At 54.2% G+C, this 14,170-nt stretch overlaps 2 protein-coding genes across 6 annotated transcripts; one reads left to right on the top strand and one right to left on the bottom strand.

Moving 5' to 3' along the window:
• Positions 1 to 2,547: 2,547 nt before the first annotated feature.
• MAPK7 (mitogen-activated protein kinase 7) lies at positions 2,548 to 7,788 on the top strand. Of its 5 annotated transcripts, none has more exons than XM_078373134.1 (7): positions 2,548 to 2,696; positions 3,192 to 3,428; positions 4,063 to 4,782; positions 4,890 to 5,968; positions 6,064 to 6,743; positions 7,064 to 7,197; positions 7,329 to 7,788. In XM_078373134.1, the coding sequence occupies exons 4-7, from the start codon at positions 4,909 to 4,911 to the stop codon at positions 7,480 to 7,482; spliced, it is 2,028 nt and encodes a 675-aa protein (XP_078229260.1). In that variant the 5' UTR covers positions 2,548 to 2,696; positions 3,192 to 3,428; positions 4,063 to 4,782; positions 4,890 to 4,908; the 3' UTR covers positions 7,483 to 7,788. The 5 variants fall into 5 exon arrangements, with proteins under 5 accessions (XP_078229260.1, XP_035159006.1, XP_078229259.1 ...); XM_035303115.3 differs by having other exon boundaries at positions 4,063 to 4,228; XM_078373133.1 differs by lacking the exon at positions 2,548 to 2,696 and adding an exon at positions 2,781 to 2,924.
• On the bottom strand, positions 7,696 to 11,367 carry MFAP4 (microfibril associated protein 4). Its single transcript, XM_002747867.7, has 6 exons — positions 11,327 to 11,367; positions 10,970 to 11,048; positions 10,516 to 10,670; positions 9,542 to 9,638; positions 9,284 to 9,466; positions 7,696 to 8,935 (listed from the first exon to the last, which is right to left on the bottom strand). Exons 1-6 carry the CDS (start codon positions 11,330 to 11,332, stop codon positions 8,688 to 8,690), a joined length of 768 nt encoding a protein of 255 aa, XP_002747913.1. The 5' UTR covers positions 11,333 to 11,367; the 3' UTR covers positions 7,696 to 8,687.
• Between the last annotated feature and the right edge of the window lie 2,803 nt (positions 11,368 to 14,170).

Genomic DNA, 14,170 nt, shown 5'->3' on the forward strand with positions numbered 1-14,170 from the left:
TGAAAACATATGTCCACATAAAAACTTGTACACAAATGTTCTCAGAAGCATTATTCATAACAGCCAAAAAGTGGAAACAATTCAAATGTTCAAAACTGATGGATGGATAAACAAAATATGGTATATCCAAACGATGGAATATATTTGGCCATAAAAATAATGGCTAATATGACAACATGGACTTTATGCTAAGGGAAATAAGCCAAACACAAAAGACTACATAGTGTATGATTCCATTAGTATAGAGTGTCCACAATAGGCAAGTCCATAGAGACAGAAAGAAGTTCAGTGGTTGCAAAGGCTCTGGTGAAAAAGTAATGAGTGACCGTTAATGGGTGTAAACCAAAAATAAAATACGAACGCCCTTTTCAAGTATCTGAATGGACTCCTTCCTTGGCCAGCGCATCCTAAAATTTAACCTGAAATTGGGAGGCTGAGGCGGGTGGATCACAAGGTCAAGAGATCGAGACCATCCTGGTCAACATGGTGAAACCCCGTCTCTACGAAAAATACAAAAAATTAGCTGGGCATGGTGTCGCACGCCTGTAGTCGGGAGGCTGAGGCAGGAGAATTGCTTGAACCCAGGAGGCGGAGGTTGCAGTGAGCCGAGATCGCGCCATTGCACTCCAGCCTGGGTAACAGGAGAGAAACTCCGTCTCAAAAAAAAAAATTTTTTAACCTGAACGACTGGTTCAGGCCACGATGGGAGGTGGGAGTTGGACACACCTGATTACACCCTCCAACATTACCATCAACACAGACCTTAAGTCTCATAAGAAACATTTGTCTATTCTCTCCACAGCCTGCTACTTGGAGGCTTCAACTGCATAATAAAACCTAGGTCTCCTGACTGGGTGCAGTGGCTCACGCCTGTAATCCCAGCACTTTGGGAGGCCGAGGCCAGTGGATCACCTGAGGTCAGGAGTTCGAGACCAGCTTGGCCAACAAGGTGAAACCCCGTCTCTACTAAATTAGCCGGGTGTGGTGGCGCATGCCTGTAATCCCAGCTACTTAGGAGGCTGAGGCAGGAGAATCGCTTGAACCCAGGAGGCAGAGGTTGCAGTGAGCCAAGATGGCCCCACTGCACTTCAGCCTGGGTGACAAAGCGAGAATCCCTCTCAAAAAAAATAAGAAAAAAAATCCTAGGTCTCCACAACCCCATATTATAACCCAGATATTCCTTTCTATAGATAATAACCCTAATGATATCTTTAAATCTACCTGTGACTTGGAAGTCCCTCCCCTTCGAGTTGTCCAGCCGTTCCAGAATAGACATTGAACAGACATTTCCCCAAAGGAGACAAATGGCCAATAAGCTCATAAAATCAACGTCAAAATGTATTGATTTGTGTATTATGTCTTCCTAAAATGTATAAAGGCGGGCTGTGCCCTGACTACCTTGGGCACATGAGACTATGTTACCACCATGTCCTTAACTTTGACAAAATAAACTTTCTAAATTGACTTTACACTTGTCTCAGATACTTTTTGGTTTACATAGGTTTCTTGTAGGGGCGATGAAGATGTTTTATAAACCACTCCACCTAAAATTAGGCAGTGATGATGGCTGCTCAACTGTGAATACAGCAAAAAACACTGAATTGTACACTATAAAAGGGTTTTATGGTACGTGGCTAAAAGTTGTTTAAAGCTGAGGGACCGTTCCAGTTTTTGGTATGGAATGATCAACAGGAAAAGCGTATAATATGCTACATTTTGTACACGAAAGGGGAGGTATGAATATTTGTATTGCTTTTTTCTAGAAACTGCCTAGGAAGTGAAACCAAGATTCCTCACTTTTCAGCCCTACTTCAGGCTCTTTAGAAAACTTTTCCTCTCAGTTCACACTATCCGCCATGTCCACCTTCTCCCCCTCCTCCGCGTCCCCCGGCACTAAGCCTTAGAGGAGTGGTGCCCGATACATATTTGCTACGTAAGTGAACGAATCAACTATCGAACTCTGGGGTGGGTCGGGGCAGCTGGTTTCCAGCGTGGACTCCGCCGACTCGCGACTCCGAAGAGGGACAGAGGCTGGGCGGCCGTCTCGGTTAACTCCGAAGCAGCCCAAAGCACAGCAATCACGGGACCAACAAACGAACAGAGGAAACATGCCTGGAGGCCCAGAAACCGCGAGGCGCCGTCCAACTTGGCCGGAAGCTGCGGAGAGGTTCAGCCACCGGAAGTCAGCGGACGTTTCGGTCGGACGCTCTGGAATCCCGGAGGACCGGGATCTCTGTGGTTGGCCGTGACGGGCCCCTTTACCGGGGATGATACATTCTCAGAGCTCCTGGGACCGAGAAAATGGTGGGCACAATTCCCTGGGCGGTGGGGACTGATAAGGGAAGGTGCACCCCAAAGAGGGTGACTTCGGGAGCCAGTAGCCAAGGTAACAGTGCCAGTCCCGGGCATCTCAGGCTTCCAGAGAGACCTGCCGTTCCCTGAGCTCACGGGACTAGCTGTGATTGGCCGGACGAGGTCGAGTGCTAGATGGGGACGCGCGCGTTACGTGCAGGGGCGTTCCTTCCATTCACTTGGCGCCTGGCTGCCAGTGCGCATGCGTCTGAAGGCAGTGCCGGGCGGGGAGCACACCCTGCGAAGTGCCCGGCACCCTTTGGGCGTCTCCCGCCTGTTAGCTGGATAGCGGCGCGCGCCAGGCGTGGCTTCCTCGGCCGGTGGGCTCTGATTGGACGCAGCAGGTAGAAGGGACAGGACTCTCCGCAGAAGTAGCTCAGCGATTGGCCAGAAGCTAGAGGGAGCGTGGTCTTGGGAGGCGGGGCGGAGGGGGACGGGCAGGGCAGCTCTCGACGCTGAGGTGGTGGTGGCGGCCCCTGAACAAGTAAGCTGGCCACCCTCGGAGACCCCCGCGCTGGGGACGGGAGGCCGGAGAGCCTCGGGACCTCTGAAAGCCCTGAGGAGGCGCGGGGGTGAGTGCGGCCCCGAGTAAACCCAGGTGCCCCGCCCCTCCCTTTCTTCCTGGCCAGCGCCTCGCTTTCCCCTCCCCTGAACCTGGCGGGGCCCCGGCTCTGGCCTCCGACCCCCGGGGTAGCGTGGTCTGCCCCGAACCAGGCGCGCGCTTCCGGCTCCCGTCGGTTTAGGGAACTGGAAAGTTCCCTGGTCCTGCTCCCCAGCCCGCAGAGGGGACACTGAGGCCTACGGGAGGCGGGCCCCTCCTCACCCGCATCTCCACACAGACACCATGGCCGAGCTCCTGAAGGAGGAAGACAGCGAGGACGGCTCTGCGGAGCCCCCCGGGCCCGTGAAGGGCGAACCCGCCCACACTGCTGCCTCTGTAGCGGCCAAGAACCTGGCACTGCTTAAAGCCCGCTCCTTCGATGTGACCTTTGACGTGGGCGACGAGTACGAGATCATTGAGACTATAGGCAACGGGGCCTACGGAGTGGTGTCCTCCGCTCGCCGCCGCCTCACCGGTGAGCTTCCTGAGCCGTCGACCCCCAGATTTGGCGGCGTTGCAGGGAGTGGGAAAACGGCCCGTCCCACACAGCCGGGAAAGAAAGCAGGGTGCGAGTTCTGGCTCCAATCAACACACACTGACCAGGGCCCTCCGTGTGCCAGCCTCTGAGGAGGCTCGATTCTCCGAAACCCTGGCCTGGTGGTTTTGCCATCCTGCCTACCTACTGCCTCCTTAGAAAAATGACAGTCCCAGTTAGACCAAAATGGAGAGCCAGTCCTTTGTGTCTAGAAGAGAAATGTGTTCTGGAGCCAGACACTGGCACAAGGAACCGGTGGTGGGATGGGTGAGGTCTGAGATGGAGAGGGTGTAGGCATCAGAGGCTGGACTCCACCACTGGGCAGCCGCGCAGCCTCCAACAAGTTACTAAGCCACGTTGACCTTTTGGGACCTGCCCCGTAGGGAAGTTGTGAAGGTAACGTTTAATAACGTAGATAACCTGCTTAGCCCAGGGCTTGGCACATGGTATGTACCCAGTACTTGGTAGCTGTTGTTAATTTGTATCCTAAAAGGGAGGTGTTGATAGGAGCTGGGTTCGACTCTGCAGTTTCTCCAAGGTACTCTCTGGTATGTCCCTGTTCCCTGCTCCTCAGGCCAGCAGGTGGCCATCAAGAAGATCCCTAATGCTTTCGATGTGGTGACCAATGCCAAGCGGACCCTCAGGGAGCTGAAGATCCTCAAACACTTCAAGCATGACAACATCATCGCCATCAAGGACATCCTGAGGCCCACTGTGCCCTACGGCGAATTCAAATCTGTGTAAGAAGCGGGATGGGAGAGGGAGCCAGACTTGGGACCTTTTCTGAAGGCTGCAACCATATTGCTGAAGTTCCAGAAAGGCAGCTGAACCTAATGTGAAGCAGGCTGGGAAAATTCCCGCTATTCTAGGACCCTTCCCCTTTAGAGTGTTGCCAGGGACAACTTATTCCTTAAGAAGAGTACAGATGATTTTTCAATTTTATAGAATCTTAGTGTATAGGATGGCAAATGTAGGACATTCCTACCATGTCTACACCCTCCTATTCCCATAGCTGACTTCACTAATCAATCGCAGAACACTTTCCTACAGACAGTGGACAAGCCTGGTCAGTTTTCATCATAGTTCTTCAAGCTGCCACTACCAAACAATGGAGATAGCCCCAAAAGGAAACCTATTGGCCAGCCCTGGTGTAGTCCAACCCCATTTTTATCTGATGGGGGAAACTAGGTCTGGAGACAAAAGTGATTTAACCAAGTTCATGGAAAAGTCATAGAGAATCTAAAACGTGATGCTCTTCCTCCATACCATGCCGTCACCCCTACGGGGTCCCAGGGTAAGGCTGTTATCTGCCTGGAATCGGAAGGGTGTGGTGAGGATGGGGCTTGTCCCTGGACTGTGGTCAGGCCAACCCATGCTTCTCTCCCTTCCTTCCCCTTCCAGCTATGTGGTCCTGGACCTGATGGAGAGTGACCTGCATCAGATCATCCACTCCTCACAGCCCCTCACGCTGGAACACGTGCGGTACTTCCTGTACCAACTGCTGCGGGGCCTGAAGTACATGCACTCGGCTCAGGTCATCCACCGTGACCTCAAGCCCTCCAACCTATTGGTGAATGAGAACTGTGAGCTCAAGATTGGTGACTTTGGTATGGCTCGTGGCCTGTGTACCTCACCCGCTGAACATCAGTACTTCATGACTGAGTATGTGGCCACTCGCTGGTACCGTGCCCCCGAGCTCATGCTCTCTTTGCATGAGTACACACAGGCTATTGACCTCTGGTCTGTGGGCTGCATCTTTGGTGAGATGCTAGCCCGGCGCCAGCTCTTCCCGGGCAAAAACTACGTACACCAGCTACAGCTCATCATGATGGTTCTGGGTACCCCATCACCAGCTGTGATTCAGGCTGTGGGGGCTGAGAGGGTACGGGCCTATATCCAGAGCTTGCCACCACGCCAGCCTGTGCCCTGGGAGACAGTGTATCCAGGTGCCGACCGCCAGGCCCTATCACTGCTGGGTCGCATGCTGCGTTTTGAGCCCAGCGCCCGCATCTCAGCAGCTGCTGCCCTTCGCCACCCCTTCCTAGCCAAGTACCATGACCCTGATGATGAGCCTGATTGTGCCCCGCCCTTTGACTTTGCCTTTGACCGAGAAGCCCTCACTCGGGAGCGCATTAAAGAGGCCATTGTGGCTGAGATTGAGGACTTCCATGCAAGGCGCGAGGGCATCCGCCAACAGATTCGCTTCCAGCCTTCTCTGCAGCCTGTGGCTAGTGAGCCTGGCTGTCCAGATGTTGAGATGCCTAGCCCCTGGGCTCCCAGTGGGGACTGTGTCATGGAGTCTCCCCCACCAGCCCTGCCAGCGTGCCCCGGCCCTGCACCTGACACCATTGATCTGACCCTGCAGCCACCCGCAGCAGCCAGTGAGCCTGCCCCACCGAAGAAAGAGGGTGCCATCTCAGACAACACTAAGGCTGCTCTCAAAGCTGCGCTGCTCAAGTCCTTGCAGAGCCGGCTCAGAGGTGCCTTGTGGGTAGGTCGGGTGGGTAGAGGGGAAACTTGGGACATGGACAAGGCTTCAGGCTTTTACTTTCTTCCTTGCCCAACTTCCCCGCAGATGGCCCCAGCGCACCCCTGGAGGCTCCTGAGCCTCGGAAGCCAGTGACAGCCCAGGAGCGCCAGCGGGAGCGGGAGGAGAAGCGGCGGCGGCGGCAAGAGCGAGCCAAGGAGCGGGAGAAACGGCGGCAGGAGCGAGAGCGAAAGGAACGGGGGGCTGGAGCCTCTGGGGGCCCCTCCACTGACCCCCTGGCTGGACTAGTACTCAGTGACAATGACCGAAGCTTGTTGGAACGCTGGACTCGAATGGCCCGGCCCCCAGCCCCAGCCCCCACCTCTGTGCTAACCCCTGCCCCAGCACCAACGCCAACCCCAGCCCAGCCTACCAGCCCTCCCCCTGGCCCTATAGCCCTACCCGCTGGCCCCCAATCACAGCCTGCAGGTTCCACCTCTGGCCCTGTACCCCAGCCTGCCTGCCCACCCCCTGGCCCTGCACCCCACCCCACTGGCCTTCCTAGACCTATCTCTGTCCCTGCATCACTCCAGGTTGCCACTTCTACCAGCCTCCTGGCTCCCCAGTCACTTGTGCCGCCCCCTGGGTTGCCTGGCTCCAGCACCCCAGGAGTTTTGCCTTACTTCCCATCTGGCCTGCCACCTCCAGATGGAGGGGGAGCCCCTCAGTCTTCCATGTCAGAGTCACCTGATGTCAACCTGGTGACCCAGCAGCTATCTAAGTCACAGGTGAGAGGGAGGCCCAGGCCATGGAGACACCTGGATCTGGGCCAAAGGAAAATGGGTTCAGGAAGTGGTCCTTATTCCACAAAAACTGAGCAGCACATGGCGCTTTATCCCTGAATATGCCTTCTGGCTCACAGAAGGAGCATAATGCCAATGAAAATGTTGTTAGGAGACAAGTTAGATATGGCCTGGAAAGTGCCTGGCACTGACTGCTGAGACTGGTGTTAGCACTCCTAGGTATCCAGGTGGAGTAGTCAGCAGCACTGGGATGGGGTGCCCTGCAGACTCAGTCTGCCTGCATTGTAACCTATCATTCCTTGCAGGTGGAGGACCCCCTGCCCCCTGTGTTCTCAGGCACACCAAAGGGCAGTGGGGCTGGCTACGGTGTTGGTTTTGACCTGGAGGAATTTTTAAACCAGTCTTTCGACATGGGCTTGGCTGATGGGCCACAGGATGGGTAAGGTGGCTGGACTGAGCTCCTAGAATGGGGCTGTGGGGAGAGGTTCCTGGTGCAGGAGGCCTGCACCTGTGGGATGGGTGAGGCTCCAGCCTAGGCTAATAGCACCACTCCCATCCCTTCCCCTGCAGCCAGGCAGATTCAGCCTCACTCTCAGCCTCCCTGCTTGCTGACTGGCTCGAAGGCCATGGTATGAACCCTGCCGATATTGAGTCCCTGCAGCGTGAGATCCAGATGGACTCCCCAATGCTACTGGCTGACCTGCCTGACCTCCAGGACCCCTGAGGCCCACAGCCTGTGCCTTGCTGCTATAGTGGACCTAGTTCCAGGATCCATGGGAGCATTCTCAGAGGCTTTAGCTCTGGACCCAGCAGGTGAAGCTCAGCTTGGATTATTCTGCAGGTTCTTCTCAGACCCACCTTTCAGCCTTAAGCAGCCACCTGAGCCACCACCGAGCCATGACAGGATCGGGAGATCCCGACTCCCCCTGAACAATCCTTTTCAGTATTATATTTTTATTATTATTATGTTATTATTACACTGTCTTTTTGCCATCAAAATGAGGCCTGTGAAATACAAGGTTCCCTTCTGCGTCTGACTCCAGGTGTAATTTTTGGGGTTTGGGGTAAGACACCATCAGTAGGGGAGCAAGGAGGAGCCAGGTGCCTACATTTCGGGGCTAAGCAAATATGTTTGTGTGCACGAAGCCAGTTAATTCAGGTTCTGAAGGTTTATTGAGCCCTTCAGTCCCTACCGACTCCCAACCCTGCAGTTTGTCCTCTGCCTACTCATGTTGCTAAACCTCAACCCCCAGAGGGTGTGGGGAAGGCCTCATATGCATGCCTACCTTGGCTGTGACTGTTTCAGGGTGGTATGCAGTAGCTGTGGCCTTGGCATAGAGTTTCAGGGGCTGGGATGGGCCATCAGGGGAAGCTGAGTATGATAGTGCTGTGGGCTGGGGGTCCACGGTGCTCACCACAAGGGAGTAAGTTGGTGGTAGGGAGGCTAAAGATGGGACATGGTTTAAGAGCAGCCAGAGGACTGCTGGGCTGTGGCCTGGAATGCACTGTTCACTCTGTTTACTCTGCACCACTCACCTAGCACACTGTGGTGACCCAGACAGGTCCACAGTGAGGAAGAAGGGCAAGGTGGAACACCAAGGCCTGCAGCTGGGAGGGTGGCTCCTGGCTGTCAGCTGTTGGGACAGGGTGGAGGCAACTCTGTCGTGGAGCCCATCCAGGTCCAGGCTAGAACCCTGTGCTGCTCGGAAAAGGCCTGGGGAGCTGCTGGCAGCATAACTTCAGGTGCAAGGGAGCTGGACCTGGCTTAGGAATGGACGCCCTGGGTGTGTGACAGGGATGAGGCATGGCTGAGAGCCACAAAGTCCCCTGTAAGGAGTTGGTGCTTGGGAAGCAGCAGAAGCATGCATCAGGGGCAGCAGAGGGAGCACTCATGGAGACCATGGGTGTACAGGGGAGGGGTCCAGCCCCTCAGGCCCGGCGGATTTTCATCTCTGTGCGCTTGAGAGAGTAGTAGAAGCCTTTCCACTGGGCCCAGTTGATGCCATTGGCATAAGACAGGTGGGAGCCACCTAGGTAGAAGCCATTGAGGTTGGCAAAGTGGCAGCTGCGGAACCAGAAGGCTCCTGAGGAGAGAGCTGCACAATTCTGCACAAAGAGGTCCTGGTCCCGGTCAAAGGTAGAGAACTTCTGGCCACTGTGGTAGGATAGGGAGTCACCTGGAAGAGGGGAGAAGGGATGGGGCTGCTAAGGGAGGGAACTGAGCTCCGAGCTGGCCAGGAGAGGGTGACAGTGACGACTGTGAGAGACATCATGTGGCAGCCTGGCAGGTTAGGGGCACCCTCCCTGAGCCAGATGTTGGGTAGATGTGCTTCTGCAATGAAAAGAAACAGCTGTTCCGCCAGAGTTGCCTGGAGCAGGGCCAGGATGGCGGCTCCCCAGGGCTGAGGCCCAAGCCGGTTGAGCTGGTTTGGAGCCAGCTGTGGCCCATCCAGAGGGTTTGAAGGAGGGCCTTGAAGGTGTTCTTAACCATCACAGCCCCTCCTAAAGCTGACAGGAGGGTATACCTGCCCCGCCGTCCTCGAAGCCTGCCACATAGAGGGTGTAGCCATCCTCCTCTGCGCTGACTGCGTTTGGGGAGATGGAGAAGTCAGCGTACTTGGCATAGGCTGTGTTGTTCTCAAAGTCCTCCAAGTCCACTCGCAGCTCATACTTCTGCTTCAGCGTCAGGAGATGCATGTTCTGCAGCCCTGGGGAGGAGGGGCAGCTGCTAAAAAGGACCTGGACCGGGGGCAGCCCCTCAGCCCACCTGGTCCCTGCCTTACCCAGCCAGTACTCTCCGTCAGCACGGCCGAAGCCCAGCTTGTAGTCATTCCAGCCCCGGAAGAAACTCACTGAGCCATTGAATCTCTTCTGGAAAACCTGGAGCAGAGAAGATGAGACTGGACCATTAAGGGTCCGGTGGGTAGGGTTCTGATCCTGCCCTGCCCACCTCGAGCATGGACCCTGTGATGCTGTGGCCAGTTTGTTAAAGGACTGAGTTGCAGGCATGGGTAGTGGGAATGGGGTTGCTAAAATAAGGTCCACATTGGCACCGGGCCCCAATGGAGCAGCTGCCAGCACCCACCTGGGCTCTTCCCTCCCGGTTTTGTATAGAGGCAGGAAAGGCTAACAGGAGAGTGTTCTGGAGTTCGAGTGTCTAGCTGTGGGGCCTGGGCAAGTTACTTCACCTGTCTGGGCTTTAGTTCTCACTAAATGCACTGTGGTAGAACAGGGAGTCACCTGCTTCCCAGGATTATTGTGAGGGTTATATGCATTAACCTACCTCGGCCAGGCGCGATGGTTCACACCTGTTATCCCAGCACTTTGGGAGGCCAAAGCAGGTGGATCACCTGAGGTCAGGAGTTCAAGGCCAGTCTGGCCAACATGGTGAAACCCCATCTCTACTAAAAATACAAAAATTAGCTGGGCATGGTGGTGCATGCCTGTAATTCCAGCTACTTGGGAGGCTAAGGCAGGAGAATCGTTTGAACCCGGGAGGCAGAGGTGGCAGCAGTGAGCTGAGATCGAGCCACTGCACTCAGGCCTGGCAACAAAGCGAGACTCCATCTCAAACAAACAAAAATAAAAAACCTAACTTAGGCCTTAGAATTAAGTGTTGGCAGCCGCTTAGAAGCTGTGCTGTGGGTATAATTATCCCCATTTTAAAGATGAAGAAACAGGTTCACAGAGGTGAAGCCCAGGGTCACAGGGCTGGGATTAGAACCAGCTCTGACTTCTGGTCAGAGCTCCCACTCACCGTCCACTTCCCGCCCTCAGTGGTCATGTCACAGAAGACGGGCACAGGCACGCTGGGGCCCGAGGGGTAGATGAGGTACACGCCATCTGACCGGTAGCCCTGGGCATAGATGTCATCACAGTCCAGGGGTTGCTGGAAGCAAGACCTCTCCAGAGCTGGGGGTGGGGACATGGGGAGAGTCCCAGTGAGGAGAGTGGGACTAAGGCATCATTGACACCTCAACACCCCAGGGTTTGCCTCAGTCCCTGGGGCTGGGGGACTTTGTCACAAGGTGTTAGGGAAGATTTCTTCAAGGGGAATGAATAATGCTCATGTCATCCATCTGCCCCATTTTGTGAAGGAGGAACCTGAGTCCTGCAGAGCTGGGACTCTGCCCTGACAGTCTGTTCTGACAGTCCAGCTTCTCCTCACCCAACCTGTGGGCCAGGCTACATCTGAATGTGGGGCTGCTTACCATCTCCGCGGATCCCGGAGACCTGGGGGGCACACGGGGATGTGGAGAGAAGCAGCAGCAGCGGCAGGGCCAGGAGGGCCTGGCAATGGGCACATGGTCAGCGCAGCCCCTTCCCAGCCCCACAGACCCCCTGTTCTCTGCATTTGCCCCCACCATGCGTGCCCATGCTGCTCTTGCCTGAATCCCTCTCCTGCCCTTTGGCCCCTCTTTCCCCTCCCAAGTAATCCCACTCTCTGGGATAGGCTATATACCCTCATAGAGAACTCCTTGTGCCTTCATAATCCCCTCTGGCCAAGGGTCTCTGGAGTGGGCTCAATCCTCCAATGCTATTGAGTCCCCCCACCCTGGGCCCCGTACCTTCATGCTGTCAGTTCTGCTCAGAGTGGCTGGGTGTCTGCAGCCCTAGACTGTAACCGCCCAGAGTTATGTGCTGAGCCCTCGCCAGCCGCCCCAGCCCCGCCCCCCTTCCCGTAGCTGCAGAACCCCTCTCTCCCCACCCCAGACAACCAGCATCAGCTTACACTATCAGGGGGCTGGGAGGAGGAGCCGGAGCCAGGGGACCACCTGTGCCTCATTAAGCCTGTCGGGCAAAGCACTGCAGACGTTAACTCCCTGCTGGCTCCACTGTTCCCTGGATCCCACTCCATCCACCACCCGCCCAGCTGGACCTGTGGGCCCCCTGGCACCCCCAGGCAGCCCTAGCCTGCCCCCTGCTTTCTGATCGGCTCCCCCTGCAGATGTCTGTTTATTCTCTCCCCCTTCCCTTGCCTGTGTTTCATCAGCCATTGGGGAGGGCTGAGGGAGAGTGGGGATGTCATATGCCTGGCTTCTGAGGAGGGGAGGCCTGCTCTGGGGGAGCAGAAGCCTGAGGGGACAGCTTCAGAGCTCCTGATGTGGGAGCCTGGCTGGGGTTGGTGGGGGGACAGAGGCAGCAGTCTCCTGGCAGGCCTGGGACATTTCTGAGCCATGAGCACAAGACTGCTGGCGTCCAACTGCTCTGTCTGCCCCAGCTCAAGACAGGGCCCCTTTCCAGCCCCACTCCACAGCCTGCCCTCCCTCACTCTGGCCATCTCAGGCCTGCTCTTTTCCCCTCCCACAGTTCCCTGGCCCATCTGTCTGGCTCACATACACCATGTATGGGACCTCTTTTGTTTCTCCTCACTCCACCCCTCCTTACTTCTTCTGAACCCTTCACTTTGGCTCCCACACCTCCCAGACTCCACTTCATCTGAATCTGCCTGCTTCTGGCCTCTGTCTTCCCATCCTTGGCACACCACCAGGAGAGTTGTTCTAGATGGCCTCTTGGATTATGTCACCCTGCGTAAGCCTCATGGCTTCTTATTGTCTAAGGGCTGAGGCTAGGTTTTTCACCTTGGACATGAAAAGAATTTCAAGCCTGTCTCTGGCCTACCTTGAGGACCTTGTCCCTTATTTCTGTGACTCACAAACTATGGTGCAGCCACTCCAGACTTCTCACCCACTTCTTTGTGCTGTTCTGTGGTGCCCACTGATCTGCCTCCTTTTCTTGGCCATAAGGGCCAGTGAGCAGGGTCTGTCTCATTTCTGCATGCTTAGGGTCCATCACAGAGCCTGGCACAGAGTAGGTTTGATATGTACATGAACAGTTACTCATGTATCTATATCTATAAATAGATGTTAGAGTTGGGGCCTTGCTCTGTTGCCCAGGTGCAATTATAGCTTACTGCAGCCTCAAGCTCCTGGGCTCAAGTGATCTCCCACCTCAGCCTCCTGAGGAGCTAGGACTACAGGTATGCCACCACACCCAACTAATTTTTAAATTTTTTGTAGGGATGAGGCATCTCCCTATGTTGCCTAGGCTGATGTTGAACTGGCCTCAAGTGACCCTCCCACCTTCATCTCCCAAGTAGCTGGGACTACAGGGCTCAAAGATAACTTTTGAGTGCTGTGGGCTATAGGTTATGCTGGCTACTGAGTATCCACAAGAAGTGGAAAGCACAGGTTTTGGACAGTGAATTGTAAATGTAATATGTGTTACAAAAGGACGTTTGTTGAATGGATGAACAGATGAAATAGTCAAAGGCAAAGGGTTGAGGCAGCTCTGGCTTAGTTCCCATCTATCTCCACTCCTGAGTCAATAGATAAGTCCCTTGGAGAAGCCCCAGCTGGCCTCCTTGACTTGGTTCTGTGATTGCCTCTGTTCATAGTTGTGTCTTGTGCCAGGCTGCCTCAGTTCAAATCTAGGTCCTGTTGCCTGTTAGCTGGGTGACCTTGCACAAGTTACCTGGTCTCTGCCTGGTTTCCTCCTCTGTAAAATGAGGATAGTCATAGTATCTATTCATAGGGGTGTGGTAAGGATTAAGTAATCATATCAAGTTCCTAGAGCAGTGGCCACAATTGGCAAATATTTAGTAAATAAATATTAGCTATCATCGTCATCATAAACATCATGTTTCTCCTATGAATGGGTTGTCTTCAACACAGCTTGTATCCCTGCCTGTGGAGGAGACAGTTGGCTGGCCCTCAATACTCATTCTTCCCTTAGTCCTCGGTAGTAAGATCCTGATTTTTATCTGAACTCATTGTAACTAGGTGAGGTCACACACCTGAATTTTGTCCAATAAGATGCCAACAGTTGTGTTGTAAAGGTAGGTGGCTTGTCTTTCAGCCTGCTCTCTGTCCTGTGGGATGTGATGGCTGGAGCTCCAGCTGCCACCTTGGACAGTGGGGATGAGGCCTCATTGGGACGGCAGAGGAGGACAGTTGGACACCTTTCGTTTGCCTCACTCTTTTCTCTGTACTGCCCTGGGCCTGGGCAAAGCCTCTCATGACTTTGTGGAGTAGGTTCAAAACCAGCCCTGGACTGCCCTCCTCTATGCCTTTTGTTACACAGGAGAGAAAGAAACTTCTATGTATTTTAAGTTTCTTTCTTTCTTTTTTTTTCCTGTTATACACAGCTGAATCTAATCCTGATCTCTTCTTTCAGCAAATGCCAGCTAATTTTAACACAAGTCTATAAAAAGGAATATAATGAAAAAAATCAGTCATCAAAACAAATAAAATGTATCCAAAGTCAAGTATTGAAGACTTCTGGAGAATACCACTAATGAACAAACATAGATACTCCCCCTCCCCCTAAAAAAGAGAGAATGAGAGAATGAAGATATGAGGTATCAATTACATTTTGCCAACTAGTTTTTACTTTAAAAATTTAGTAATGTG

Source organism: Callithrix jacchus, chromosome 5, assembly GCF_049354715.1.
Source record: "Callithrix jacchus isolate 240 chromosome 5, calJac240_pri, whole genome shotgun sequence".
NCBI lineage: Eukaryota > Metazoa > Chordata > Mammalia > Primates > Cebidae > Callithrix > Callithrix jacchus.